Consider the following 26373-nt stretch of genomic DNA (forward strand, 5'->3'; position numbering starts at 1 on the left):
GCTGCGTGTAATATTAATTTGTTTGTAGTCACGGTCTCAGGGTCTGCTGCGTGTAATATTAATTTGTTTGTAGTCGCCGGCTCAGGGTTTGCTGTGTGTAATATTAATTTGTTTGTAGTCACGGGTCTCAGGGTCTGCTGCGTGTAATATTAATTTGTTTGTAGTGGCGGGTCTCAGGGTTGGCTGCGTGTAATATTAATTTGTTTGTAGTCACAGGTCTCAGAGTTTGCTGCGTGTAATATTAATTTGTTTGTAGTCACACGGGTCTCAGGGTTGGCTGCGTGTAATATTAATTTGTTTGTAGTCACACGGGTCTCAGGGTTGGCTGCGTGTAATATTAATTTGTTTGTAGTCACGGGTCTCAGGGTTTGCTGCGTGTAATATTAATTTGTTTGTATTGGCGGGTCTCAGGGTCTGCTGCGTGTAATATTAATTTGTTTGTAGTCACGTGGGTCTCAGGGTCTGCTGCGTGTAATATTAATTTGTTTGTAGTCACGGGTCTCAGGGTCTGCTGCGTGTAATATTAATTTGTTTGTAGTCACCCGGGTCTCAGGGTCTGCTGCGTGTAATATTAATTTGTTTGTAGTCACGCGGGCCTCAGGGTTTGCTGCGTGCAATATTAATTTGCGGGAAATGTTTCAACGTTTGGATGTTCGGCCAATGCCGGTTCCACTGTACGGTTTATTAGCGGTTCTAGGAAACTGGAGATCCTGGAGGAAGCCCGTGCAGAACACGGGGTGAACATATAAATGCCACGCAGAAAAGTGACCACTAACCGCCACGCTCACTACTTCAGAACCGCTTGTTGTGTTTAGTTCGTTGTCCTTCCCCCGCACCTCCCGATTTTAGCACGGTTGGCTACGTACGACGTGAAAGAAGTTCGACATGCACACCCATTAGATCCTCCCTCCTTTAACATCTTTGTGCTGTGTATCGACCACCGGTGCTCCTTAGATGGTGAGCCAGTGGACGGCTTCACAAGTCGCCTGGAGAATATCTGAATCCCACAGCGAATGATCGACGTGGCAAGCAGTGGTTCATATACTTTATACGAGAATTTGGCTTTTGTAAATTTCCACGTAAGCCACTTCATTGATCCTTCATTTGTGGCCAGATCGGTACTGAAAGAGAGGTATATAGCTCAGTGGACCTTGCCTGGTAAACCGAAAATATAACATTTTTGAAATAGTTCCTCTACGTGGTCCACGGTTGAGTTTGCTGACCGAAGACGCGCTGTGCGCTAGGGCCTGTCGGTGTCGTCGCTAGCTGCACCTGCCTCGACGTGGACACGCGTGAACTCTGCTGAAAGAAGGTGACCGGCCGCGTCTCTTGATTCCTGTGTTGTGTGACCCTTCCACCCTTCCACCCTGCCACCCCCCCCCCCCCTCTTCCTCACAGAGCGGCCAGCAGTGGCACCCTATCCAGGAGTTGCTGGCGCTGGAACAAGATGGCCTGGAGCTCGCCGACGTGAACCGCATTCTGGAGCTGCTCACGGAGAAGAAGATGCGGCTGGAAGCGGTGAGTTGTTGGCCCCCTGGAGGAATGCTGGTGGCGTTTGCACAGGTTTGGCCACCGGCGGCAACGGGAATGCGGCACGGTGGCATTTGCGATGGTGTGGTGTCGGGGAGGAATGTGGTGCCGGAGAGGTCGGTTGTTGTCAGGCGGTGCGACATCGCTGCGATAATTCCGCAGCGATAGGGCGCCGGTATAGTTCCGTTCCGCAGAGGCGTTCGCATGTGCGGCCACAGCTTCTGCCACGAGCTTCCGCTCACGGGGCAATCGCTGGCCTTGCATCCGCACGCTGATGTAAGTTGCTCGCGACAAGTAGCGACGGTGCCCCATGCGCGCACGTGCAAACGCAGCGTGCGATTGCACGGCACCCATATGGACGAAGGGTGATGGAATGTATGGAATTCTCTCCCACCCTAGGGAGAGAATTCCCTCCCACCCGATGTGTACGAAGGGTGATGGAATGTGTGGAATTCTCTCCCACCCTAGGGAGATAATTCTCTCCCACCCTAGGGAGATAATTCTCTCCCACCCGATGTGTACGAAGGGTGATGGAATGTGTGGAATTCTCTCCCACCCTAGGGAGAGAATTCTCTCCCACCCGATGTGGACGAAGGGTGATGGAATGTGTGGAATTCTCTCCCACCCTAGGGAGAGAATTCTCTCCCACCCGGTGCGGACGAAGGGTGATGGAATGTGTGGAATTCTCTCCCACCCTAGGTAAGAACTGACCAATTCTCGGCAGTCATTTAAATACGTTGTGTTTTGTCTTAACGGTGCATTACGCGTGAATTTGTTAAGTGCTTTGCACAATCTTGATCCCGAAATTGCCTTTGAAATCGAATGTTGTTGTAGTTACGGAGCTGGGCCTATGCATGATTACATAAAGGCGGCAAGTTGGTACAATCCAATTAGGATTTATAAAGCGCCTGTGTGTGACCACATCTAAAGATGCTCTACAAGAGTGGTGGGCATGGATGGCTGGAAGATTCCGCAAATCACCATGATAGAAGGACCCTGTGTTGCAATCTTAATTGTTTAGTCCTACAATGGATAAATATATTTTTTTATCACATTGCGATAGAGTTGAGCAGCATCCAAAGGCACTGCCATCGTGCCTGCGAGTGTAATTCAGAGGTCTAATCTACGCCTAGAGACGCACCATTGTATTTATACACGTAGCGCGGTGTATTGGTTTACGCGCACTGCGCTATGAACCCAGCAACCTGTGTTTCGTTCCCAGTCGTGGCTAACATCGGCGGTGAGCTAATTCTGAACCGTGTCCGGGCTCCATCCCTTCAGCAACCCACACTGACGCAGCATGATGAAATATGGCCAAACAATCCCCGTGACCGGCACAGCGTGGGGAAGCCTTTATTCGTCAGTGTATTAACAAAGGACCCTGCATTATTTTACAACGTCTACGTCTTAAGTGAAGATGCAAAGTATTTTATTTGACCTTGTCATGCGCTTTGCTTTTTTTTTACTTTTCCAGGAGTCTACAGTGGCACAACACCAGCTGCTGATTGAATTCCTGCAGCAGGTTCAGCGCGGCAAGCAGGCGGTGCGTTGTCTCATCTCACCACTCGCCGTTCCACAACATCACAAGCTCCGCCACACTGCGTGGCGTGTTTGGCGTTTCGCACAAACACAGAGTTAATGGAATGTGTATTTCCTCTGAAGCGTTTTTATTGCGATCCTGGTATAAAAGCTGATGAACTGATCGTGGTGGGTTCAATAATTAATTTTTGTACTGACAGCCTTGCAGCCCAAGCCTCTACTGTACACTCCTATCGTGTTCTTTGTTGTAACGTTTTCACCCGCACCCTACTGGACATCTGTGAAAAAGAGCTTAATACCTCATCGGATTCCTCCAGTGTAAACACATATTCTGATTCTGATATGCATATTTAGCAAGCTTAACGCCACTTAGCTTCTAAGATCTCGATAACATTCGATGCATTCAAAATGCTTTGGTCAAAGGCGGTGTTAATAATGGAGGTACGTTTTTTTATCTCCATATATATTTGTGCTGTACTACCAACAGTACTTTTTAAAAAATGTCTTTGCATTTATAGTTTCGAGACTGTCCCCCCCCCGCACCTTGTGGCCATGAGAGGTGTTCTCATTGACTACCACTCACGTTTGTAGTGGGTTCAATTGAGGCGCACACTCAACTTGGAGGCAACACTATCTATTAACGCATAACAACCAACGTGAACATTAAGTACAGGGTGGTGACCACCGTTCCTAATCTCGCTAACACTCGGGGCGAGTACTACACAGCGTGACCAGGGCAGGTGACGGGCTGCCTGGTCACGAACGACGATCGGAGACTCGAGGACCGCTGACGGCGTCTTCGTCCCGGGGTTGAACGGCCCAGCTCTCTGTTCACACCCCCCCCCCCCCCCCCCCGATTGTAACTGCCGTGGCTCCGCCCCAGGCCACGCCCCCAAGCTTCCCCCCTGGGGCCCCTAGCCCCACCCCCTTTGTCCGGTCACGTGTCCTTGTTGGTTTCACGCAGAGTGTCCACGGGCTGACACGACCTCCGTGACACCCGCCTACAGCACCCATACCGAGCCAACACGGTAGTGACGTCATGTGTCCCTACGCTCGTACGGTCCCTACACAGTAGTGACATCATATGTCCCTACGCTCGTACGGTCCCAACACAGTAGTGACATCATGTGTCCCTACGCTCGTACAGTCCCTACACAGTAGTGACATCATATGTCCCTACGCTCGTACGGTCCCTACACAGTAGTGACATCACATGTCCCTACGCTCGTACAGTCCCTACACAGTAGTGACATCACATGTCCCTACGCTCGTACAGTCCCTACACGGTAGTGACATCACATGTCCCTACGCTCGTACGGTCCCTACACGGTAGTGACATCACATGTCCCTACGCTCGTACAGTCCCTACACGGTAGTGACATCACAAGTCCCTACGCTCGTACAGTCCCAACACGGTAGTGACATCACATGTCGCTACGCTCGTACAGTCCCTACACAGTAGTGACATCACATGTCCCTACGCTCGTACGGTCCCGACAGTAGTGACGTCGTATGTCACGACACATTTATATTGTCCTCTGGTAATCTTTCAGTCATTTGTTTGACAGGCCTGACTGAATAATATTCGCCTGCAAAGCCAGGCGGGCTGGTGGATGAAGTGATATTGGTTTGTGTAGGCACAGAATAGAGTCCTGATTGCATTTGCATTTACCCTGTTGTACGTATTCACTCACCGTATTGTTGATTGTTAAATAAACGCGTGATTGGCATCTGTTGCAATATAACGACAACTGCAAAGCATTTATCATTGCGTCTTCTGCACAAATGCGATTGTGGTTACCGGTGCCGCACAAGCAAACCGTTTTCGTGTGATGCAGCCCAAGGCCGATTGTGTTTTTTTTTCTCTCTCCCTCCCTCCCCGCAGCAACTGGATCAGCTGTCGAAGGAGCTGAGCGTCCTGCAGGGCGATATGCGGCACGTCGAGGTGCGGGACTGTACCTCGGACGTGGGCACGGGGTCACGTGTTGCAAATAGGCCCTGAGCGCAAGCCGTCCCACGCTCCGATTTAAAGCTTTCGTGACTGCAAGGATTCATCTTCTTTGGTTCTTTCGGTAAAGTCACCGCCACCACGTAGAATGGGAACAAAATAATAATAAATTAATAGAATAAAATAACGCAATCAAATTCTCACGACGTTTTCGGCCACAGCACAAGCTGCCTTCATCAGGTGAAGGGACGAGACTGTCTGGAGGACAGCGCTGGAGTAGAAACACAACCAAGCTCAGACCGCGACCTTTAAGCTGTGTGAGAGTAATTAAGGTGCCTTGTGAAAGGAATTAGCATAACAATTGTCCTCCAGACAGTCTCGTCCTTTCACCTGATGAAGGCCGCTTGCGTTGTGGCCGAAACGTCGTGAGAATTTTATTGTCTTATTTTATTTTATCAATTTATTATTATTTTGTTCTCATTCTACGTGGTGGTGGTGACTTTACCGAAAGAACCAAAGAAGAAGTTTTCCACACTCGTGTGTAAATGAGCACGAGAGCCCCAGCCTCGCGATAACTAAAGCAAACTTTTTTTTATTTTACTAGGTAAGGCCTACTGAGCTGCATAGCTCTTTTTCGAAAAGCCTCCTTGGCCACAAATGATAGCTCAACGAAGTGGGCTATCGTGTGAACACTTATAGCGGCGAAACGCGCGCTTCTAAAACGTGGAAGGAAAAACCGGAGGACCCGGAGGAAAGTCCGCACGGCCGCTGTTGTCCCGGGGAGGGAGACACGCAAACTCCAAATATACGAACGTCATAGGTCGGGATTGAACCCACAGCCTCCTTGTATACTAGGCGAGGTAGTCAACATCTCGCCACGGGTTGCATCTGCAACAACCGCCGATGGTGAACAGGCCTGCCCATGGCTGTGTAGGCGACATTGCAGCTAGGCAGCATCTTGAGTACTTCAAAATGAAATGTGAAAAATTGCAACCACTGCGTTTTTTTTGCAGTGGTTCACCACCAGCACGTGTAATGAAAGCTCAACACGTTTGTCAATGACGGTGGCCCTAGACGTGTGTGTGTGTGTATAAATAATAGGATACGTGTTGGCCACCCACCTCCTCATGTGTCGTGCCGGCCTTCGTAGGCGTTCGCTAACAACAGCGTTTCAGGCTATATGGGGGGATCCTTATTTAATAGGATAGTAGGGAGCGGCAGTGTAGCGGTTAGCGGGCTGTACTACGAACCCGGCGACCCGGATTCGATTCTCGCTCATGGCCGACACCAGTGACGATTATCTGAACCAGTCCTGGGCCTCCCCCTAGGTCGACTCAGCCTCCAAATGAGTACCTGGTGCGGTGCGTGAACATCGCCTCTGGGGAGACAAAGGCGGCTGGGTGTGGTGTTGGCCACGCACCCCCCTCGTGTGTCGTACCGACCTTCGTAGATGCTCGCTAACAGCACTTGTCTCCACAGTCTGTTATAGCCTGTACGGGGGATCTTTGTCTTTATATAATAGGATACATTTTGGGCAGGGGGCTTCTCTGCATTGGTCTCGACGATTAAGAAGGGTGGGCCGTTGTCAGAAGCATTGCTTATCATATATCATTCCTTTCAAGGCAGGGTTTTTGACAGATATTTAAGAGTTTTTGTTACATGCGCGTTATTCGTGCGTCGTGTTAAGTTAATTTGTTTTCATTGAACACATGGGTTTTTGAGGATGCGTGAGAATCTATTCAGCCGTGGTAAATGTGCGATGACCATTTTGTTAGTTTAGAATAGTACGTTTTGCTTTTTATTGCCTTTCTTTTCTCGTGCTGCTTTATTGATATTAATGTGCATGTCCGGTGTCCTGACTTGCGTCATAGCATCGTTAATGGATCATCTTCAGGGTGGTTCGAGTGCCTTCCCTGTTACAGGCGGACTAGAGCGCTTGCGTAAATTATTTTAACTTCGGTTGGAAGGCGTCGCGAACCGAGACGTTGCTTGTAAAGTGTTCCGATGGTGTCGGCGTGGCTTCTACGTCAAATCGTATGTCGGCAAGTTTTTTTTCTTCCCCATGATGCTTAGCCCCTCGATTCAATCCCCCCGCCACCGTAATGTGCACATCTAGGAGCTGATGCAGAAACAGCACGAAGCCGTGGTGCCCCAAGTGCCCCAGTTGCCAGAGACCCCATCGACCAGGTGAACAACAACCGTTGGCTTTGGTGAACCGTGGCCCTGGCATGTCTTAGAATTGGGAGCGCGCGATTGCTTTGGAAAGCCCCAAAAAGACGGTTTAAAATGGGGATCGATGTCTTTCGAAGTGTGGTTCTCGACAACGATAAGAAAACACGTCTTCCGGAAGATCCCTATGGAGTAGTACCGTCTTCCAGAAGGTGACTTATGAACGCACCCCTTTAAATTGCGCAAATACGTCCTGGGGGAAAGGTTATCCTGAACAACCGGTTTAACAAATAAATTAAAATCTTTTTGAAAGACGGCGCATTCTCCGGATGATAAGACGCGCCTGCTCCCGTTCCTTTCCTTTAAATGACATGGGAAAAAGTCCACCTCATAATCCGGATAATATGGCAATGGTCGCAAGAACCTGGGTGTACGAAACCCCGCGCTGGGAAACCAAGCCGTTTTCTCGTGCAGTTAGTTGACGCGGGCGGACTTCTTCTGACGTTGCTGCAACGTTGCGCTTGCGTGCTTTTTTTTTTCCAGCGGTTGTCTGGTGGACTCGGATCACCCCTTCCCTGCATTCACGGACAGCGCTCGGGTGAGCCGGCATGCCAGCGTCTCCCACGTGCGAGATTTACCCGGCACCTGAGCTTCGTTGTAACATCGTGATATGTAACGTACGGCTCTATCGGCTCGTTTTGTCATGTTTACGAGCGGTAAAGCCCCCCCCAATACGTCGTGGACGTTTTTTGACCACGGCGCATGTCGAAGGCAAGGATTACATGTGTGAGAATAGGTGCACTGTTGTAGCGTAGTGGTTAGCGCCCTGCGCTGCAAACCCGGCCTACCCGAGTTGGATTCCCGCTCACGGCCAACACTCGGTCCCCTCCCCTAGGTCGACTCAGTCTCAATCTAGTACTTGTTTCAGTGCGTAACCATCGCCACTGGGGAGACAAAGGCGGCCGTGCATGGTACTGGCCACACCCCCCCCCCCCCCCCCGTGTGGGGTGGCCCTGCGCTGTGGCCTAGAACACCGGTTGTGCATGGCCGGTCTTCCCGCCCAGGAACTATTCTACTTGGCTTCTCTAAGATCTGACAAGGCCGGGAGTGTCGCCGGCCATTTTGTTCATCGGCTATTGGAACGTTAAATACCCAACGAGGACGACTTCCCCCCTCGCCGCCACCCCCGCCGCCGATGGCGAGCACGTCTCTCTCCTCTCTCTCTCTCCGTGCTGGCTTGCAGGCGAAGCGGTTGCCGTGCCACGGGACTGACTCAATGGCGGCAAGGAGGCGGAAACTGTCGGCGCATTTCGACGGCCTGGAGCGGTGCTACTCCGCCCGCCGCCTGTCGTCGCCCCCGGGTCGGTACATCCCCCCTGCGTGGCGGCCGGCCCCAACGCCGTTCCGCCCGTTGTTGCACCTGGGGAAAGGTGTTACGCCTTTCCGAGGTCCATTATGTATGTTGAACTTCTTGCGCGTTAATCGGAGGTGCTGGGGGGGAAGGACAACGAACAAGAAACGGTGCTGTGGAACAGCGAGTCCTCCTTTGACGCGGTGGATGCGTTCCTTTTAAAAAACGTAAATTGCCGTAATAGAACGCGATGATGAAGTTTGGTGGGATGCAATGTACGCACACACAGACGGCGGGACAAATCACTCGGGGTACGCCGCCACGCTATTGTGTTATTTCGCGTACTGCATTGTACCACCCAGCCACGCGGCTCAGGAAAGTCGCCCATTGTAGATCTCTCAGAAACCGCGTTATAGTGGTGCGCATTCCGCGTTTTAACGGGCGCGTTCCCCTTTTTAACGGTGCAACGTTACGCAAAAAAGTCTTCCCTGATGGAATAACTTGCATTTAAAGCAAAAACGCGTTAGTGTGAACACAGCGCATTAACGCGATGACTTTGCCGCGGTGGGTCTTAACCGCGCCTGGCGATATCATCCAGTCACCAGCAGAGGGCTCTGCTCTTGCTCCAGTCTGAAATGACTGCATTGACGCGGCCAGTGCCTGCTTATCAACGCAAGTTCGTAAGCCCTTCGGGGAACTGCAGTACCATGGTGTGAAATGACGCCGGGGAGGCTGAACGTTATTCCGAGAAAGTTTGCCGTTTGTGGAGAATACTAAAAGTAAAGACGAGGATTCGTTTGACCGAGTGAAATAAAACAAATTTAGCCCCACAATCTCATGAGCCTTTTGGACCAGTTTCTGCCAGCAGCAGCAGCATTAGTTGAAGCAGGCGGACTCTGGATTTTGCCTTGACTTGCGCAGTCTTTTCAGCGCAGTTCTGTAATTGCAGATGTATATTTCACAGACTCTGTGTGCATGTATATTAAATTTATTTGTCACCGTACATAGCCAAACGTTCTAATCGGAGGTGGGTAATCACTGGGGTTAGGTGCAATGCAAAAATACGTCATGGGGCTCTTACGGCGTGGCCGGGAAGACCCAGGCATTCGCGTCTGCCGTGCCGGTGGCAGTGATCCACAGGCCTAAGACCCAACACGTCAATAAACTGGCAACGGACGGCACTATCGGAGTTGCGATAGAGTTAACACTTGTCTGGATTTGAGCAGGAGCTTGAGAAAGAGACGATTGTAGGGAATTCCAAAGTCGAGCAGTAGCGAGGAGAGAAACATACGTTTTGTGAGTTTACCACGTAGGCTTTCGCGACCAACATCGCAATTTCGATTTGAAGCTTTCGTGACTGCAAGGATTCATCTTCTTTGGTTCTTTCGGTAAAGTCACCACCACGTAGAATGAGAATAAAATAATAAAATAACGCAATTCATTGAAGCTCTGTCGTCCCGACAGTTCTGTACCTTTCACCTGAAGATGGCCGCTCGCGTTGTGGCCAAAACGTCGTGAGAATTTTATCATGTTATTTTATTATTTTATTCTCATTCTACGTGGTGGTGACTTTACCGAAAGAACCAAAGAAGACAATATCGCAATCTCACCCAAAAAATCTATATTGTGGAGAAGTTTTGTGACCTGCATCGTGGTGGTTGAACACAGTATGGGTGACACAAACCCGCCTGGTAGACCGAGCCCTCGGCGTGGGCGGGTGAATCAATGAGCGAAGTTCTGCGGCAGTGACAAGGAGGCGTCTGTGGAACACCGGTGAGCAAGTGGCGAGGGTGAATTCGCGGGGGTCTGAATCGTTGACAAACCCGACCGCTTTGCGTTCAACCCTGCCGGTGCGTGTCTCTGCGGTTTCGTCGGGGCTCAGATGAGGACAAGCGCGGAGAGCTGGAGGAGTTCCAGGACTGCCTGGCGAAGTTCACGCGCTACAGCTCCGTGCGCCCGCTCGCCACGCTCTCCTACACCAGCGACATCTACAATGGCTCCAGCATCGTGTCCAGGTGACCCGTCTCCTCGTGTCCCCCGTTTCATTTTGATCATGAGGAGGGGAAGAATTAATAAATTTTATAAAGTCTCCCCGCGTCCGTTTACCCTCGGAGAGAGAGAATAATTCGGAGGTGTGTGGGAAACCACAGAGAAGCAGGGAAGGCGGCCTGAATGCACGGCAACAATTGCCCCCAAGCGTTGTGGTCCTATATTTGGATCATCTCCATGAATGTGGTTCGTAATGATGTCCCTCTGTCTCTTCCACCCCCCCCCCGACCGATGTTTTTCTTCTCTATATTCAGGAATATCTTAACCTTGTAATCGGATAATAATAGTGGTTTTTCCCCTTTTTTCTGGCAACAAAACTGAAACCTTTTTTACAAGGATTCATGTCTACTGCATTAACCACAATACCTGCAGTCAAAATGCAAACAAAAAACATACTATGATAATATATGTGTCATTGTCCTTGAAACTGATTGGTCCACACCAAGGGACGGCTTTCTTTTGAGCCTCGACCCAATTAGTGCTCGACCAGATGACGCCAAAAGGCGTCACACAGCTCAAAGACAATGCCACTATCAAAGTAATGAGGGCTCGGGGTGAGCATCTACATCATAATCGGATGTTCAGGACTCTGAAGAGTGCCATTTTGCAATTTGATGTGTAACAAACATATGAACCTGTAATTAGGGCAAATTAGTACGTGTGTGTAATGATTCACCGATTTAATGTTGATTCTTGAGCTCGCGATGCATTCATTGAACTGCTTGCGTAGGAGCCAGTGGGTTTAGATGTGTGCGCCTTGTATGTAATACCGACCCCAGCCACTAGTAGCCGTTGCATTTGTCACATCGTGGAAAAAAAAAGCTGCTTTTGAATGGCAATGATTGGGATTATTAATCAAATCTGTATGGGGGCAGGAGGGATTAACCATTACACCCCCCCTGATATTCAAAGTTTGTCGAGAAATATTAACAACATAAATTTGTCATTAGTACGTAAATTGATGACATTCAGTGACACCGTGTAACGTCTTGGTAAATGCTGCATTGATTGCCCTTGAAATCGTCTCTGATGTCTGGAAAGACATTGGTTCAAATAACTTAATTTAGTTTCTCTCAAACTGGCCTTTGAAGGGCAACTTTTATAGACTCGGTTGTAAGTGACGTAGCAATTCAGTTGTTTTGTCTGAGTTGGTGAATTGATGCTGCCACCCGCCGGCTTTGTAGTAGTCGCGGACGCGCACAGACAGAGGGGGGAGTTTTATTTTTATTTTCCAAAGAGTTAATTTAACTCAACTCGGGCCGCGCGCTTTGTTCCACGGTCGTGCCGCAAAAGCTGCGTTGACAAAGCGAGGCTAAGTGCGAGTTTGGGATGAAGCCTAATGCGCAAGACCTGGGCTACACAAGCACCATTGAGAGACGCTTGGACGCCTAATTCGGAAGCCCGAGAGTGACGTGAAGGGACACAATGGCTGGTCCCCAAGTGGCACCTGATAGCGGCGACGCGGCTTCGTGTTTGCCACGCTGCGTCATTGGCCGTGGGGTCTGGTTCGTGTTCAAGTCGGCGCGTTGACTCGTTCCCGACAGGGGAAATGTCAGAACTACTGTGGTTATGCTTCCCAGTTGTCTCTGGAAAGCTCTGCAGTGCAAAGAGGGAAACAAAATTACTTCTTGTAAATATGCGAATGCATTGTTGCATACCGCTAATTGTACGTATGTAATTTTGTGTGACTTCTTTTGCACCGTACGTAGAGAACCGTGATTGAAGTAATAGGTTTTACCCTTTTAACTGGCACAAAAACTGACACCTTTATTCAAGGCATCGTGTTTGCAATAACCACAACACAAGCAGTCAAAATCCAAACAAAAGAGACAACTCTGATAATAATATTGGCACTGTCCTTGAATTTGATTGGTCCACACCCGAGACGGCTTTTCTTAGAGCCCTTAGTCTCCACTGGTGTTGGACCAGAAGACGCCAAAAGGTGTACAACTCAAAAACAGCGCACTATCAGAGTATTGAGGGCTCGGGGTGAGCAATTACATTATGAGACCTCCTTTGCCAGTAACAAGATATAGGAATAGGTTTTACCCTTTTAACTGGCACAAAAACTGACACCTTTATTCAAGGCATCGTGTTTGCAATAACCACAACACAAGCAGTCAAAATGCAAACAAAAAAGACAACTCTGATAATAATAATAATATTGGCACTGTCCTTGAATTTGATTGGTCCACACCCGAGACGGCTTTTCTTAGAGCCTAGTCTCCACTGGTATTGGACCAGAAGACGCCAAAAGGCGTACTGAGACCTGCTAATCGAAGGTGAGCACATTTTACCTCCGAAGGCAAAAACGTGCTTCGGTTGGCGTTGCATAATCCGCGTGCGTGCACGATTTTTTTTACCCCATAACTGTTTAAGTATTAATAATAATAATGACGATGCCTTTTAATTCGACAGCATCGACTTCGATCGGGACTGCGATTACTTCGCCGTCGCCGGAGTGACCAAGAAGATCAAGGTGTTTGAGTACGGCACGCTGATCCGAGATGCGGTGGACATTCACTACCCCGTGATCGAGATGACCTGCGACTCCAAGATCAGGTGCGCTTCCACCACTCCGCAATCCACTGCCAAGTCCACCCACGCTGCCTACGCCTTTGCACCGGTCCGCAGGGGCCACTACTCCCTGCTCACGGTCGTCGTCGTCACCAGAGTAGTCCTCGTATGAGCAAAGCGTGCCGACGTAACGCAGTGGTGAGGGGGGAGAGTGGAGGCAACCTTTCCATTGCAAGCATACTGCTTCGGATGTTATAATAGTTTACATTTATACGTAAGGTGCCTTCCGCTAATGTCTCAGGGCACCTAAGCGCACACGGCCTTACCCCGGAGGGGTGTGCTTGTATGCAGATTAAACTGCTTCTGAAACGGTCCTGGCAAAAAGGCGCCCCGTCAACCCGCATTGACCGGCGTGGGGGAGGACTGGCAAGAGCAGCTGTATCAACCGATGTACATTTGTGAAAAAAAAAAAAACCTTTATTATTAATTTATTTCCTTATATATTTTTTATTATCAAACATTGCTTCCCTGCCCGGTGCTGCTGCAGCTGCATCAGCTGGAGCAAGTACCACAAGGGCATCCTGGCCAGCAGTGACTACGAGGGCAGCGTGATCCTCTGGGATGGCTTCACAGGACAGAGGACAAAGGTTTTCCAGGTGTGGAGCGTCGTTCTCTTAAGCATTGTTCTGGTGTCGCCGAGATCCTGGGCGGTTGAAATCCAGGTTTTAACCACCCGTTGATAGTCTCAGCCTGGTCACCAGTGACTGTACGCACAAAAAAAAGCAGTCACGTTGAAGTCGGTCCTGAAACTAATTTTTGCTAAATTCCAGCCCTTGAGAAGTCAACGTCGGTTTGGCTCGCCGCGCGTCGAACATTACTCTCTCGATAGCAGAGCGGGATAGGGAAGTGTTGCCCCTTTTCTCTTTGTGTGGATTAGAGGTCACCTTTAAGGGATCCCAGAGGTGGCTCTGTAACATCCGCTTCCCTGGGCCGTTGCTGAACACGTAGGGTTGCGTCATTGCTCTGGGACGGACGTGATTGGACGCCTTGCCTCGTGACGTGATGCCATCATGATAAGAAGAAACATTTCCACGAAAAAAAAACATTGGTGGGGAAATAAAAAAAAATCGTGCGATGCCTTTTGCGAGACACCCAAGACAAACATACTCTTTGGTTCTATTCGGTAAAGTCACCACGTAGGTAAAAAAATAAAACGACAAAAATCACGACGTTTCGGCGAACAACACAAGCGGCCTTCATCAGGTGAAGGGACCGGGCTGTCTCGAGGACAGTGCTGGAGTGAAACACAGCCATGCTCAGACCGCGACCTTTAAGCTGTGTGCGAGGAAACAAGGCGCCTTGACAAAGGAATTAGCATAAAAAATTAGTATTTGATTGGCCGACTTAGCATAGAGGTGGTGTACGTGCGGGTGAACATGCCGGTTGGCGCGGGAGGGGGGTGGAGGGGGAGTTTACCTATTGATGGTGTGAAAAGGGAATTTAAGAGCTGCGAAAGTTTGGGGTACCACTACTTGAAAAATATACTGTACCTTGAAAATTAGTTTAATGTTTGGTTCAATTTAGAACATCTTTCCAATGGTTGCTTAATTTGAAACCATCTTCTCGGTTGAATTTGTCATTAATTTCAATGTTCCGGGAAGGTAATCTATCGGTCAGTGCCCTTGCCACTGGTTCACTTTGCACAGAGTTTGTTTCAAGTCTCGCAGTTTGTAATGTTTATGGTATTAGTAATAGTCATACCGTTATTTGTTATCCAGGAAAAAACCTCACTTCTGCATTGAGATATTTTCATTATCTTTTTAAGGAGTGCTGAGCATGTGGAAGGAAACTTGAATGCCCAGAAAAGATAAAGCAGGGGATATCAATTGGAAGGTTTGGATGAATGGATTAATGACCTGAGTTCGATTCCCCAGCTCTGGCCATCATCGGTGATACATCTGAACCGGTTCTGGGTCAGCTTTTAATGAGTTTAAACATGAGTACCAGAGAGACAAAGGTGGCTGCGCGTGCTGCTAGCCACACCACGCCCTCGTGCACCGTTCCGGCCTTCGTAGATGCTCTCACATGGCGCTTGTCCCAACAGTCTGTGTGCCTTTGGAAGGGTGGGGGGGGGTGGGCGGGGCGGAAACTTTGTCTTTGTCCACATGCGGTGTTGATGTGCTCAGCAGTGCGATGATCGCATGGTGAAATTGTATTCTTTCGGAATGTCCGCTCCCTTAGGAACACGAGCAGCGATGTTGGAGCGTGGACTTCAACCTGATGGACCCCGAGATCCTAGCGTCTGGATCCGATGACACCAAAGGTAAAATGGCAAGGCCGCACTCTGTCGGCGTGACATCATCAGGGATTTAATTTTCGATTGAAGCTTTCGTACTGCAAGGATGAATCTTTTTTGGTTCTTTCGGTAAAGTCACCACGTAGAATGAGAATAAAATAATAAATTAATTAAGTAAAATAACACAATAAAATATCTCACGACGTTTCGGCCACAACACAAGCGGCCTTCTTCAGGTGAAAGGAACAGGCCTGTCGGGACGACAGAGCTGCAATGAACGCTGTTAAGATTCGTAGCGTCTTTTTAAGCTGGTTCAGAGAATTGAGGCACCTTGACAAAGGGGTTTACATATCAAACAGGAGAATTTAGCATTGAAATAGCTGAGTGATTAGCTTTGTGACTGGTCATTGAAATAGCTATGTCAAAGTCAAAGCCTACACATCCACAGAGGCACCTAGTACAAATCAAACAGGAGAATTTAGCATTGAAATAGCTGAGTGATTAGCTTGTGACTGGTCATAGAAATAGCTATGTTAAAGTCAAAGCTTACACATCCACAGAGGCACCTAGTACATATCAAACAGGAGAATTTAGCATTGGAATAGCTGAGTGATTAGCTTTGTGACTGGTCATAGAAATAGCTATGTTAAAGTCAAAGCCTACACATCCACAGAGGCACCTAGTACAAATCAAACAGGAGAATTTAGCATTGAAATAGCTGAGTGATTAGCTTGTGACTGGTCATAGAAATAGCTATGTTAAAGTCAAAGCTTACACATCCACAGAGGCACCTAGTACATATCAAACAGGAGAATTTAGCATTGGAATAGCTGAGTGATTAGCTTTGTGACTGGTCATAGAAATAGCTATGTTAAAGTCAAAGCCTACACATCCACAGAGGCACCTAGTACAAATCAAACAGGAGAATTTAGCATTGAAATAGCTGAGTGATTAGCTTGTGACTGGTCATAGAAATAGCTATGTTAAAGTCAAAGCTTACACATCCACAGAGGCACCTAGTACATATCAAACAGGAGAATTTAGCATTGGAATAGCTGAGTGATTAGCTTTGTGACTGGTCATAGAAATAGCTATGTTAAAGTCAAAGCCTACACATCCACAGAGGCACCTAGTACAAATCAAACAGGAGAATTTAGCATTGAAATAGCTGAGTGATTAGCTTGTGACTGGTCATAGAAATAGCTATGTTAAAGTCAAAGCTTACACATCCACAGAGGCACCTAGTACATATCAAACAGGAGAATTTAGCATTGGAATAGCTGAGTGATTAGCTTGTGACTGGTCATAGAAATAGCTATGTTAAAGTCAAAGCCTACACATCCACAGAGGCACCTAGTACAACTCAAACAGGAGAATTTAGCATTGAAATAGCTGAGTGATTAGCTTGTGACTGGTCATAGAAATAGCTATGTTAAAGTCAAAGCTTACACATCCACAGAGGCACCTAGTACATATCAAACAGGAGAATTTAGCATTGAAATAGCTAAGTGATTAGCTTGTGACTGGTCATAGAAATAGCTATGTTAAAGTCAAAGCTTACACATCCACAGAGGCACCTAGTACAAATCAAACAGGAGAATGTAGCATTGAAATAACTGAGGGATTAGCTTGTGACTGGTCATAGAAATAGCTATGTTAAAGTCAAAGCTTACACATCCACAGAGGCACCTACTACAAATCAAACAGGAGAATTTATCATTGAAATAGCTGAGTGATTAGCTTGTGACTGGTCATAGAAATAGCTATGTTAAAGTCAAAGCTTACACATCCACAGAGGCACCTACTACAAATCAAACAGGACAATTTATCATTGAAATAGCTGAGTGATTAGCTTGTGACTGGTCATAGAAATAGCTATGTTAAAGTCAAAGCTTACACATGCACAGAGGCACCTAGTACAAATCAAACAGGAGAATTTAGCATTGAAATAGCTGAGCGATTAGCTTGTGACTGGTAATAGAAATAGCTATGTTAAAGTCAAAGCTTACACATGCACAGAGGCACCTAGTACAAATCAAACAGGAGAATTTAGCATTGAAATAGCTGAGTGATTAGCTTGTGACTGGTCATAGAAATAGCTATGTTAAAGTCAAAGCTTACACATGCACAGAGGCACCTAGTACAAATCAAACAGGAGAATTTAGCATTGAAATAGCTGAGTGATTAGCTTGTGACTGGTAATAGAAATAGCTATGTTAAAGTCAAAGCTTACACATCCACAGAGGCACCTAGTATAAATCAAACAGGAGAATTTAGCATTGAAATAACTGAGGGATTAGCTTGTGACTGGTCATAGAAATAGCTATGTTAAAGTCAAAGCTTACACATCCACAGAGGCACCTAGTACAAATCAAACAGGATAATTTATCATTGAAATAGCTGAGTGATTAGTTTTTTGACTGGTCATAGAAATAGCTATGTTAAAGTCAAAGCTTACACATCCACAGAGGCACCTAGTACAAATCAAACAGGAGAATTTAGCATTGAAATAGCTGAGTGATTAGCTTGTGACTGGTCATAGAAATAGCTATGTTAAAGTCAAAGCTTACACATCCACAGAGGCACCTAGTACAAATCAAACAGGAGAATTTAGCATTGGAACAGCTGAGTGATTAGCTTTGTGACTGGTCATAGAAATAGCTATGTTAAAGTCAAAGCCTACACATCCACAGAGGCACCTCGTACAAATCAAACAGGAGAATTTAGCATTGAAATAGCTGAGTGATTAGCTTTGTGACTGGTCATAGAAATAGCTATTTTAAAGTCAAAGCTTACACATCCACAGAGGCACCTAGTACAAATCAAAGAGGAGAATTTAGCATTGAAATAGCTGAGTGATTAGCTTGTGACTGGTCATATAAATAGCTGTGTTAAAGTCAAAGCTTACACATCCACAGAGGCACCTAGTACAAATCAAACAGGAGAATTTAGCTTCGAAATAACTGAGGGATTAGCTTGTGACTGGTCACTGAAACAGCTATGTTAAAGTCAAAGCTTACACATCCACAGAGGCACCAGGGATGACCAGCGTTCCTTCTGGGCCCAAGGGCTCTTTAAAAGTGATTATTTTTCTCACTTTGGTTTCCAGCTGTTCGGGCGGACTCGTTCCTTTTGAAGTCGGTTCCACAGTTTTGGGGTTCCTTCCCTACCCCCTATGGCTAGGCTGCTTAGCTTTTAAATTCCGCAAACCTGGACGATAATTGAGCCGGAGAGAGTTGCGGGCATCTGGAAGCTTCTTATCTCTTGCCTCAGCCTCTCTTTTCTTCCTGGCAAACTGCGTTTTATGTCGTGGTTGTGGTGGTGGTGGCGGCGATAGGGGTGTGAAATGTCATGCCCCTAAATTGACCCCCCCACTTTCCCCAGGGTCTCGCAATTCGATTTGCGTCCCGTCAGTCGCACTCCGCGCCAACTTCCCCGCCACCCCTCGGTGCTTCGTCGCTGCCGGCCCGTAACTTCCTGCTCAGCGACGAAGGGCTCCATTGCCGCTCTCTCTCAGCTGCTCCTCCTCATCTCCATCTCGCCGGCGCCGTCTCTTCCTTCCGCTGCCTTCCTCCGCTCCTTTCACGCTCCTCCGTCGTCAACCCCGCGGTCGGTTTTTGCATGACGTGTGCCGCTCCCTTTCCCGCTCAATTCCTTTTTGCTTCAGCAGCAGCAGCACGTGACCCCCGTCTGTTCCTTATACAGTGGTCCCTCGTAAAAATAACCCGCAATAGACGAAATCCGCGAAGTAATCAGCTTTATTTTTTACAATTGTTATACATATTTTAAGGCCGCGAAACCCCTAACCACACACTTTTATACACTTTTCTCAGACAGGCATTAGCATTTTCTCACATTTCTCTCTTATTTAAACACTCTCAAAGTTCAAACTTTCGCAGATTTAAAAAAATAAGTGCAATATTAGTAAATGAAACCAAAGATCAAAACCTGTTTTCAAGCCCAAAACATTTTTGTGAATCTGGCTAGCCGAACGCATTCTGTACTCCCTTAGCTAATCAGGACGCAGAACACAATGCGCGTTCATACTGTACGCAGGAAAAGAAAGCGTGCAAAATTACACTAAACAAAAATCCGCGAAACAGCGAGGCCACGCAAGGTGAACTGCGTTATAGTGAGGGACAACTGTACCTCCATCCCTTAACCTAAACCCATCCCCCCCCGCCCCCCGCCCAGTCAAGCTGTGGTCCACGCACATGGACGCTTCCGTCGCGTGCATCGAAGCGAACACCAACGTCTGCTGCGTCAAGTTCAGCCCCACGTCACGCTACCACCTAGCGTTGGCTTGCGCAGGTGGGCGCTCGAGTCCGCACCGCGCGTTTTACCTCGCTCGCCTGATGATCGCGCGCTCGTTTTGGGGGGAGAGGGGATTTGGCGAGCGGCGGGTACGGTGGGGGTACGGTGGGGGGTTACGGTGTGGGGGTACGGTGTGGGGGTATATTGGTGGGTACGGTGTGGGGTTACAGTGTGGGGGTACGGTGTGGGGGTACGGTGTGGGGGTATATTGGTGGGTACGGTGTGGGGGTACGGTGTGGGGGTATATTGGTGGGTACGGTGTGGGGTTACAGTGTGGGGGTACGGTGTGGGGGTACGGTGTGGGGGTATATTGGTGGGTACGGTGTGGGGGTACGGTGTGGGGGTATATTGGTGGGTACGGTGTGGGGTTACAGTGTGGGGGTACGGTGTGGGGGTACGGTGTGGGGGTATATTGGTGGGTACGGTGTGGGGTTACGGTGTGGGGGTACGGTGTGGGGGTATATTGGTGGGTACGGTGTGGGGTTACAGTGTGGGGGTACGGTGTGGGGGTACGGTGTGGGGGTATATTGGTGGGTACGGTGTGGGGGTACGGTGTGGGGGTATATTGGTGGGTACGGTGTGGGGTTACGGTGTGGGGGTACGGTGTGGGGGTACGGTGTGGGGGTATATTGGTGGGTACGGTGTGGGGTTACGGTGTGGGGGTACGGTGTGGGGGTATATTGGTGGGTACGGTGTGGGGTTACGGTGTGGGGGTACGGTGTGCAGGTATATTGGTGGGTACGGTGTGGGGTTACGGTGTGGGGGTACGGCTTGCGGGCCGTGGCGTTTCTGTGCCCGGTGTTGCTCAGTGCCGCCCCCCCAACAGCAACCGTTGGAAGATCTCTGCGCAAAAATGCACGCGTGTTAAGAATCTATTTACAATCCATGCACGCTGGGTCCTCTCGAACCATTGGGCTAATTGATTTAACGATGTGGAACAAGACGGAACATACGAGATAGACGATGCAAATAAGAAAGAAGGGAAAACATTTTTAAATCAAATCGTTGTCCCGAATAGTCTCTGTTCGTTGAATTGTTGCGGCGGGGACGAGGAATGGCGGTGAATCGTTGTGTGACGAGTACTCGCTGCGGTTAAAAATTCATCGCCGTAGAGGTTATGCAGACAGATCTCGATGTGCACGGCTACACGCTTCAATTAAATGGGGAACGTAGCAGCGGCGGCGGCGGCTGTTGTGTTTTACAACAAGGTGGGCATTGTGAATCATCGGTGGAAGCATTATTTTTTGTTCGTATTCTCCTGTGGACAGGCTATTAACGCGTTACTCACTGAAGAGTGCCGAGCTGTCCTCGCTACCCTCCGTGACATTGCCGCGGGCGTAGTAAGCTTTTATACCCTCCCTTACATTTAATTGGCGAAAAATAAGACTTTGTGAATAAAGAACTAAGACTGTGAGAATGATAAGCAAATGACGGTAATGGACCTCCTTTTGGGGGCATTATTCCACTTCCTTTCCGGCTAACGTTTCACAAGAGCCCTCGTTGGGTGTGATTTTTCCACCGCACGGTTGATTGGGCCAGCTTAATCTGAGCCGGGCGATTCGTCCGCCGTCTTTGAAAGGCGCGGGGAGAGGCGGGGGGCACGGGACTCGCGCGAGCGTGAAGTGACCCCTTCCGATTGTGCTCGGCAGACCACTGCGTCCACTATTACGACCTGCGCAACACCGAGCTGCCCGTCACGGTGTTCAAGGGCCACCGGAGAGCCGTCTCGTACGCCAAGTTCGTGAGCGGCGAGGAGATCGTCTCTGCGTGAGTAGTGCCCATTGAAAGGCGCGGCCGTTTAAAGTGGCAGGGGGCCAGATCAACTCGGAATGCCCACCCAATCACGCGCGGCTCGCCAGTTATGAAAGTTGTGCTTGAATAAAAAGTTATTTTTTTATTTAGAGCTTTCGTGACTGCAGCAATTCATATTCTTAGCTCTTTCGGTAAAGTCACCACGTTGAAGGGAAACAATAAAATAATAAAATATATATAAAACAATAAAAATTCTCACGACGTTTCGACCATAACACCATAACACACCTGATGATGACCGTTTGTGTTATGGTCGAAACGTCGTGAGAGTTTTTATTGTTTTATATATATTTTATTATTTTATTGTTTACCTTCAACGTGACTTTGCAGAAAGAGCTAAGCATATAAAAAGTTATTTATTTCTGTGAAAGAAAAAATCTAAAATGGTTCGCTAAGAATTTTCTTTTCTCAAAATGTATTTACCTGCGGAGTCAAGAAACCGCGAAAGGCCGTCGAATTGAGCTTGTGCCGTGCCTTTTGCTGCTGCTGCGTGCGCCCTTGCGAGACTGGCCCTGTTTAATCGCCGGTGCCCGCGTCCGCTTACAAAATCGAGGGCCTCATTCGCTCACGTTGTTTCGTTCGGGGGCAGCTCGATAGACGGCCAGCTGAAGCTGTGGAGCGTGAACAAGCCCCGCTGCACGCGCTCCTTCAGAGGCCACGTCAACGAAAGGACCTTTGGGGGGCTGGCCACCAACGGGGACTACGTCGCTTGCTGTGAGCGCAGCCTCCGCACGCTGACCCCCACCCCCCCACCCACCCAACCCTTGCCTGCCCCCCCCACACCCCCTGCTTATCGCGTGCACAGATACACACACACACACGCGCGCGCGATCATGTTTCAATCGTGACAATCCCCCGATTTACCTCTGTCTTTATTTTTATTTTTTGTTTTGTTTTTGGGCCGAGCGGTGGTGGCGCTCGCCGTGGGGTTTGTCGCCTTTGAAGCCGGGCGAGGGCCCCCCCTCCAGGGGGGCGACCCCCCTAGGGGGGGGGGGGCCGTCGTGTCAACGGCGGCGTTTCCCGTGGTCAGCTTCGCGTGTTGGAGTCATCGTCGGGGAAAGCAGCGGTTGGGTCACTTTGCGCGCGGTCGAAATGTACCGAATTTTAAAAAAAATCGCCCACAAAATTGCCAATTTGAACGCTTGCGATGACGAACGGCCGCCTGCTGGAAAGCGTCGGCTAATTGATGCGCGCGGATGATTTCCCGGGACACGCGTTTGGCTCGCGTCTCGTCGGTTGCGCGTGGCGTGCGCGTGGTGGAGGCGGGCGGCGGCGGCGGCGGGGTGGATGATGGCATCGTTTTTGAACCGGTGATGCTTCGCCGGTCTCTCACGTGTCCCCCCCCCCCCCCCCCTTCTGACCGTGCCGCCGGTCGCTCCGCTCTCTCTCTCTCTCCGCCCTCTCCGTACGCAGGGAGTGAGGACAACTCGCTGTACGTCTACTACAAGGGCCTCTCCGAGGTGTCGCTCACGTTCAAGTTCGACGTGGCGACGGGTGCGCTGGGGAAGGAGAGTGAAGGGGACGGGAGAGAGTTTGTGAGCGCCGTGTGCTGGCGGCTGCTGCCGGACGGGGTGAGCGCACGCCCTGCAGCCTGGCCCGCGGGCCCGGGCCGGTCGCCCGCCGCCCTTCACGCTTGCTCACTCGCTCGCTCCCTCACACGCGGATGCTCGCCCGTCTGATTCGCTCGCTCCCTCGGAGTTACTCAGCCGCAAAATTCCCCTCGGCCCCCCCGGGGGTCACCCGCCCCCGCAAGACGTACGTACGTATGCACGCTGAGCTTCTTTTGTACCGTACGTGGCCAACCGTGCTAATTGAAGGTGCGGAATCCACTCGCCGAAGGTTACTCGCCCACAAAATCCACTCGACCAAAGAGGGCCTTTTTTTAAGAGCAAGCGTGGAACCCTCACGGCTTCCTATATTCAGATTCCTCAAGCAACCCGGTGTTGTCCCGGGCGCGTGCACAACGGCATCCACACTCTTTGGTTCTATTCGGTAAAGTCACCACGTAGGTAAAAAATAAAACAACAAAAATCACGACGTTTCGGCCACAACACAAGAATATGAATAAGGCCACTTGTGTTGTGGCCGAAACGTCGTGAGAATTTTATTGTGTTATTTTATTTTATTATTTTATTCTCATTGTACGTGGTGGTGACTTTAACCGAAAGAACCAAAGAAGATGAATCCTTGCAGTCACGAAAGCTTCAAATGGAAATTTAAGAATGTTTTTGTTTTGCTGTTGTTCTTTCATCGCCACCTCGGAGAAGGACGACGCTCACCTCAACGGTCGGGGAATATTTAGGAGGCGAATCTCGGTTCCGCCGAGGAGGACGGAGCGGGTGGTGGTAGCGGGGGTCCGGGGTGGACAGAAGACTTCTCGCGTCATTGAACGTTTAATGTGCCAAGGGCGGCGTTGAGCCACCTGCTGGTGTTGCGAGTCTCCATGCTGCCCGCTGCGTATTGTTGGCTTGCTTCCCGGCGCGATTTCGGTGCCCGACGCGTCTGTCCCCGTGGGGTTAAGATTCAACGGCGGTTTACGTTGCTACTGCTGCCGCTGCTGCTGCTCTGCGCTGTAAATGAGCGGCTCACCGGTTACGTTGGATCTCCCGGCGTGACAGCTTGAAATGACGTGGCAGCAGCTATCTGGAATTTCAACCACCGCCTCCTCTGTCCACGCACACGACGGCGCGAATGGCTGCGCCGCGGTCGATGTACGATCGGCACGGTGGGCGTGGTGGGGGAAAGTGTGTCGGTGTTCCCAGCTCTTCGAAAGACATCTGGCCAGTGTGGAGGAGTAGGCCCAAATATTGCATCCTCTAGAGGGGACTGCCCGCACATTGCTAGTTGCGGCCCCTTGTCAGCAGTGGCACGGCTGGCTACGTGTGGAGCGAAATAAGTTAAACGTGCACACGCGTGCTAGCAATTGCGAAACTGCACCTTCACCTTTATACGTTATTCGTACGGAAAATAAAAAAGGTATACCGTTGGTTTGCATCGCTGTCGTGTGGCAGGATCAGTGTGGAAAAGTTCGAATTCGTGACGTTGCTATCGCTTTGCTTAAAGTGATTCTCGCCCTTGCAGGACTCCAATGTACTTGTAGCAGCCAACAATCAAGGAACCATCAAGGTAAGGGTACCGTGGCACTGACTGCAATTGCTTTTTTGAAGGGAAGGCGATGCGCCATGCACTATCTGTAAGATTGGTTGTGTTGGCGTGGTAGAATCGTTACTCGGTATAACCTTCGTGGGGAACTTTGTTCATTGCCTGTTGCTGATGATGAGATGTGCAGTGACCCGCTGATTTTATTTTTGTTTGCTCAATTGCGATCGCTCGTCCAGGTGTGTGTGTGTATGGTGGGGGAATGTTGGTGCGGTGATGTGTGCATTGTGCTGTGAGCCCATTGAGAGAGGTTCACTTCCCTGCCACGGCTCACGTCACAGACGAGTCGATGTATCAAACGTTAGCGGGCATCCTTCTAGGTCAAGCTACGCCTTAAATAAGTATGTCGTGTGGTGCGTGAACACCAGCATCGGGGAGACGAAATCATTCCGATCTTCGTAGTGGTCATATCTGCCTTTGATTTTTTGTCTTGTTGGCTTTAATCGGTGCTTATTCTTAGCTCTTTCGGTAAAGTCACCTTCAACGTGACTTTACCGAAAGAGCTAAGAATATGAATTACTGCAGTCACGAAAGCTTTAAATCAAAATTTAATAGGTGCTTGTTAACACTTGCTGCTACAATAACTAAAGGGTGGGATTTTCTTGTGTGTGTAAGTGTGGTTACTTGGGTAGCGGTGGTGTAGCTGTGCTCTGAATAACCGCAGGAGCCCCGGTTCGATTTCCGGCCACGGCCAACATCGGGGACGAGTGATATTGAACCGATTCAAGGAACCTCCCCTTGAGCTCGCCCGAGCTGAAATCACTGACTGCTGCGGTGTGTAAAACATCGGCACTGGGGAAGACAAAAGCAGGCCAGGGGTGTACCCCGGGGCCACATCGCCACCACCGCCACGGTGTGGCGGTCTCAATAGGCGCTCGCCAGTCGCGCTTCGCTTGTCCGTTGCTTGTACCCATCATCATCGTCATCATCGTCGTCATCGCCGTCTTTCACCACCAACCTCACTCTCTTTGTCCTCAGGTGCTGGAGCTGGTGTGAGGGGCCGCCCGCTGCAACGGCACTTTGCGCGGGGACCGGCCCGCGGTACCGTACGACGCACAACCCCGCCGTGGTTCTTTGGTTCTTTCGGTAAAGTCACCACCACGTAGAATGAGAATAAAATAATAAAATAAAATAACACAATAAAATTCTCACGACGTTTCGGCCACAACACAAGTGGCCTTCTTCAGGTGAAAGGAACAGACCTGTCGGGACGACACATTCATTGAAGCTCTGTCGTCCCGACAGGTTTGTTCCTTTCACCTGAAGAAGGCCGCTTGTGTTGTGGCCGAAACGTCGTGAGAATTTTATTGTGTTATTTTATTTGATCAATTTATTATTTTATTCTCATTCTACGTGGTGGTGACTTTACCGAAAGAACCAAGGAAGATGAATCCTTGCAGTCACGAAAGCTTCAAATTGAAACCCCTCCGCGGTCAGGCGGTGGGCACCACCCACCGCCCGACCGCTCGACCACCGGCACAAACCAAGCCCCCCCCCCCGCCCCACCGCATCACACGAAGACGTTTCCGCGAAACACAGCGGGATCTCGCCCTAGACATTGGGACGTCGGTTTCTTTCCGTGTCGTGTCTACGCAGCTGACGTCTACAATGCGGTCAAGATGGACATTTTTATTGTAAACCACGGGTAAGCGGAAACGCAGAGGGCAGCGATGGACCGAGCGCTTTACG

The 26373-nt window shown here is 49.4% G+C and overlaps 1 protein-coding gene across 1 annotated transcript; it reads left to right on the forward strand.

The window, feature by feature from the left end:
* The first annotated feature begins 660 nt into the window (after positions 1–660).
* LOC116958721 (E3 ubiquitin-protein ligase COP1-like) lies at positions 661–25863 on the forward strand. The gene is made up of 17 exons (XM_076062837.1): positions 661–666; positions 1399–1518; positions 3005–3073; positions 4955–5014; positions 7134–7204; positions 7730–7784; positions 8430–8547; positions 10420–10552; positions 13005–13148; positions 13651–13759; positions 15345–15426; positions 19594–19710; positions 21363–21480; positions 22115–22239; positions 22939–23096; positions 24607–24651; positions 25663–25863. Exons 1-17 carry the CDS (start codon positions 661–663, stop codon positions 25678–25680), a joined length of 1548 nt encoding a protein of 515 aa, XP_075918952.1. The 3' UTR covers positions 25681–25863.
* Positions 25864–26373: the final 510 nt, after the last annotated feature.

The sequence above is a fragment of the Petromyzon marinus genome, unplaced genomic scaffold (genome assembly GCF_048934315.1).
Source record: "Petromyzon marinus isolate PM22_M1 ecotype Great Lakes invasive population unplaced genomic scaffold, UKy_Petmar_22M1.pri1.0 PM_G_Scaffold_75, whole genome shotgun sequence".
Taxonomy (NCBI): Eukaryota; Metazoa; Chordata; class Hyperoartia; order Petromyzontiformes; family Petromyzontidae; genus Petromyzon; species Petromyzon marinus.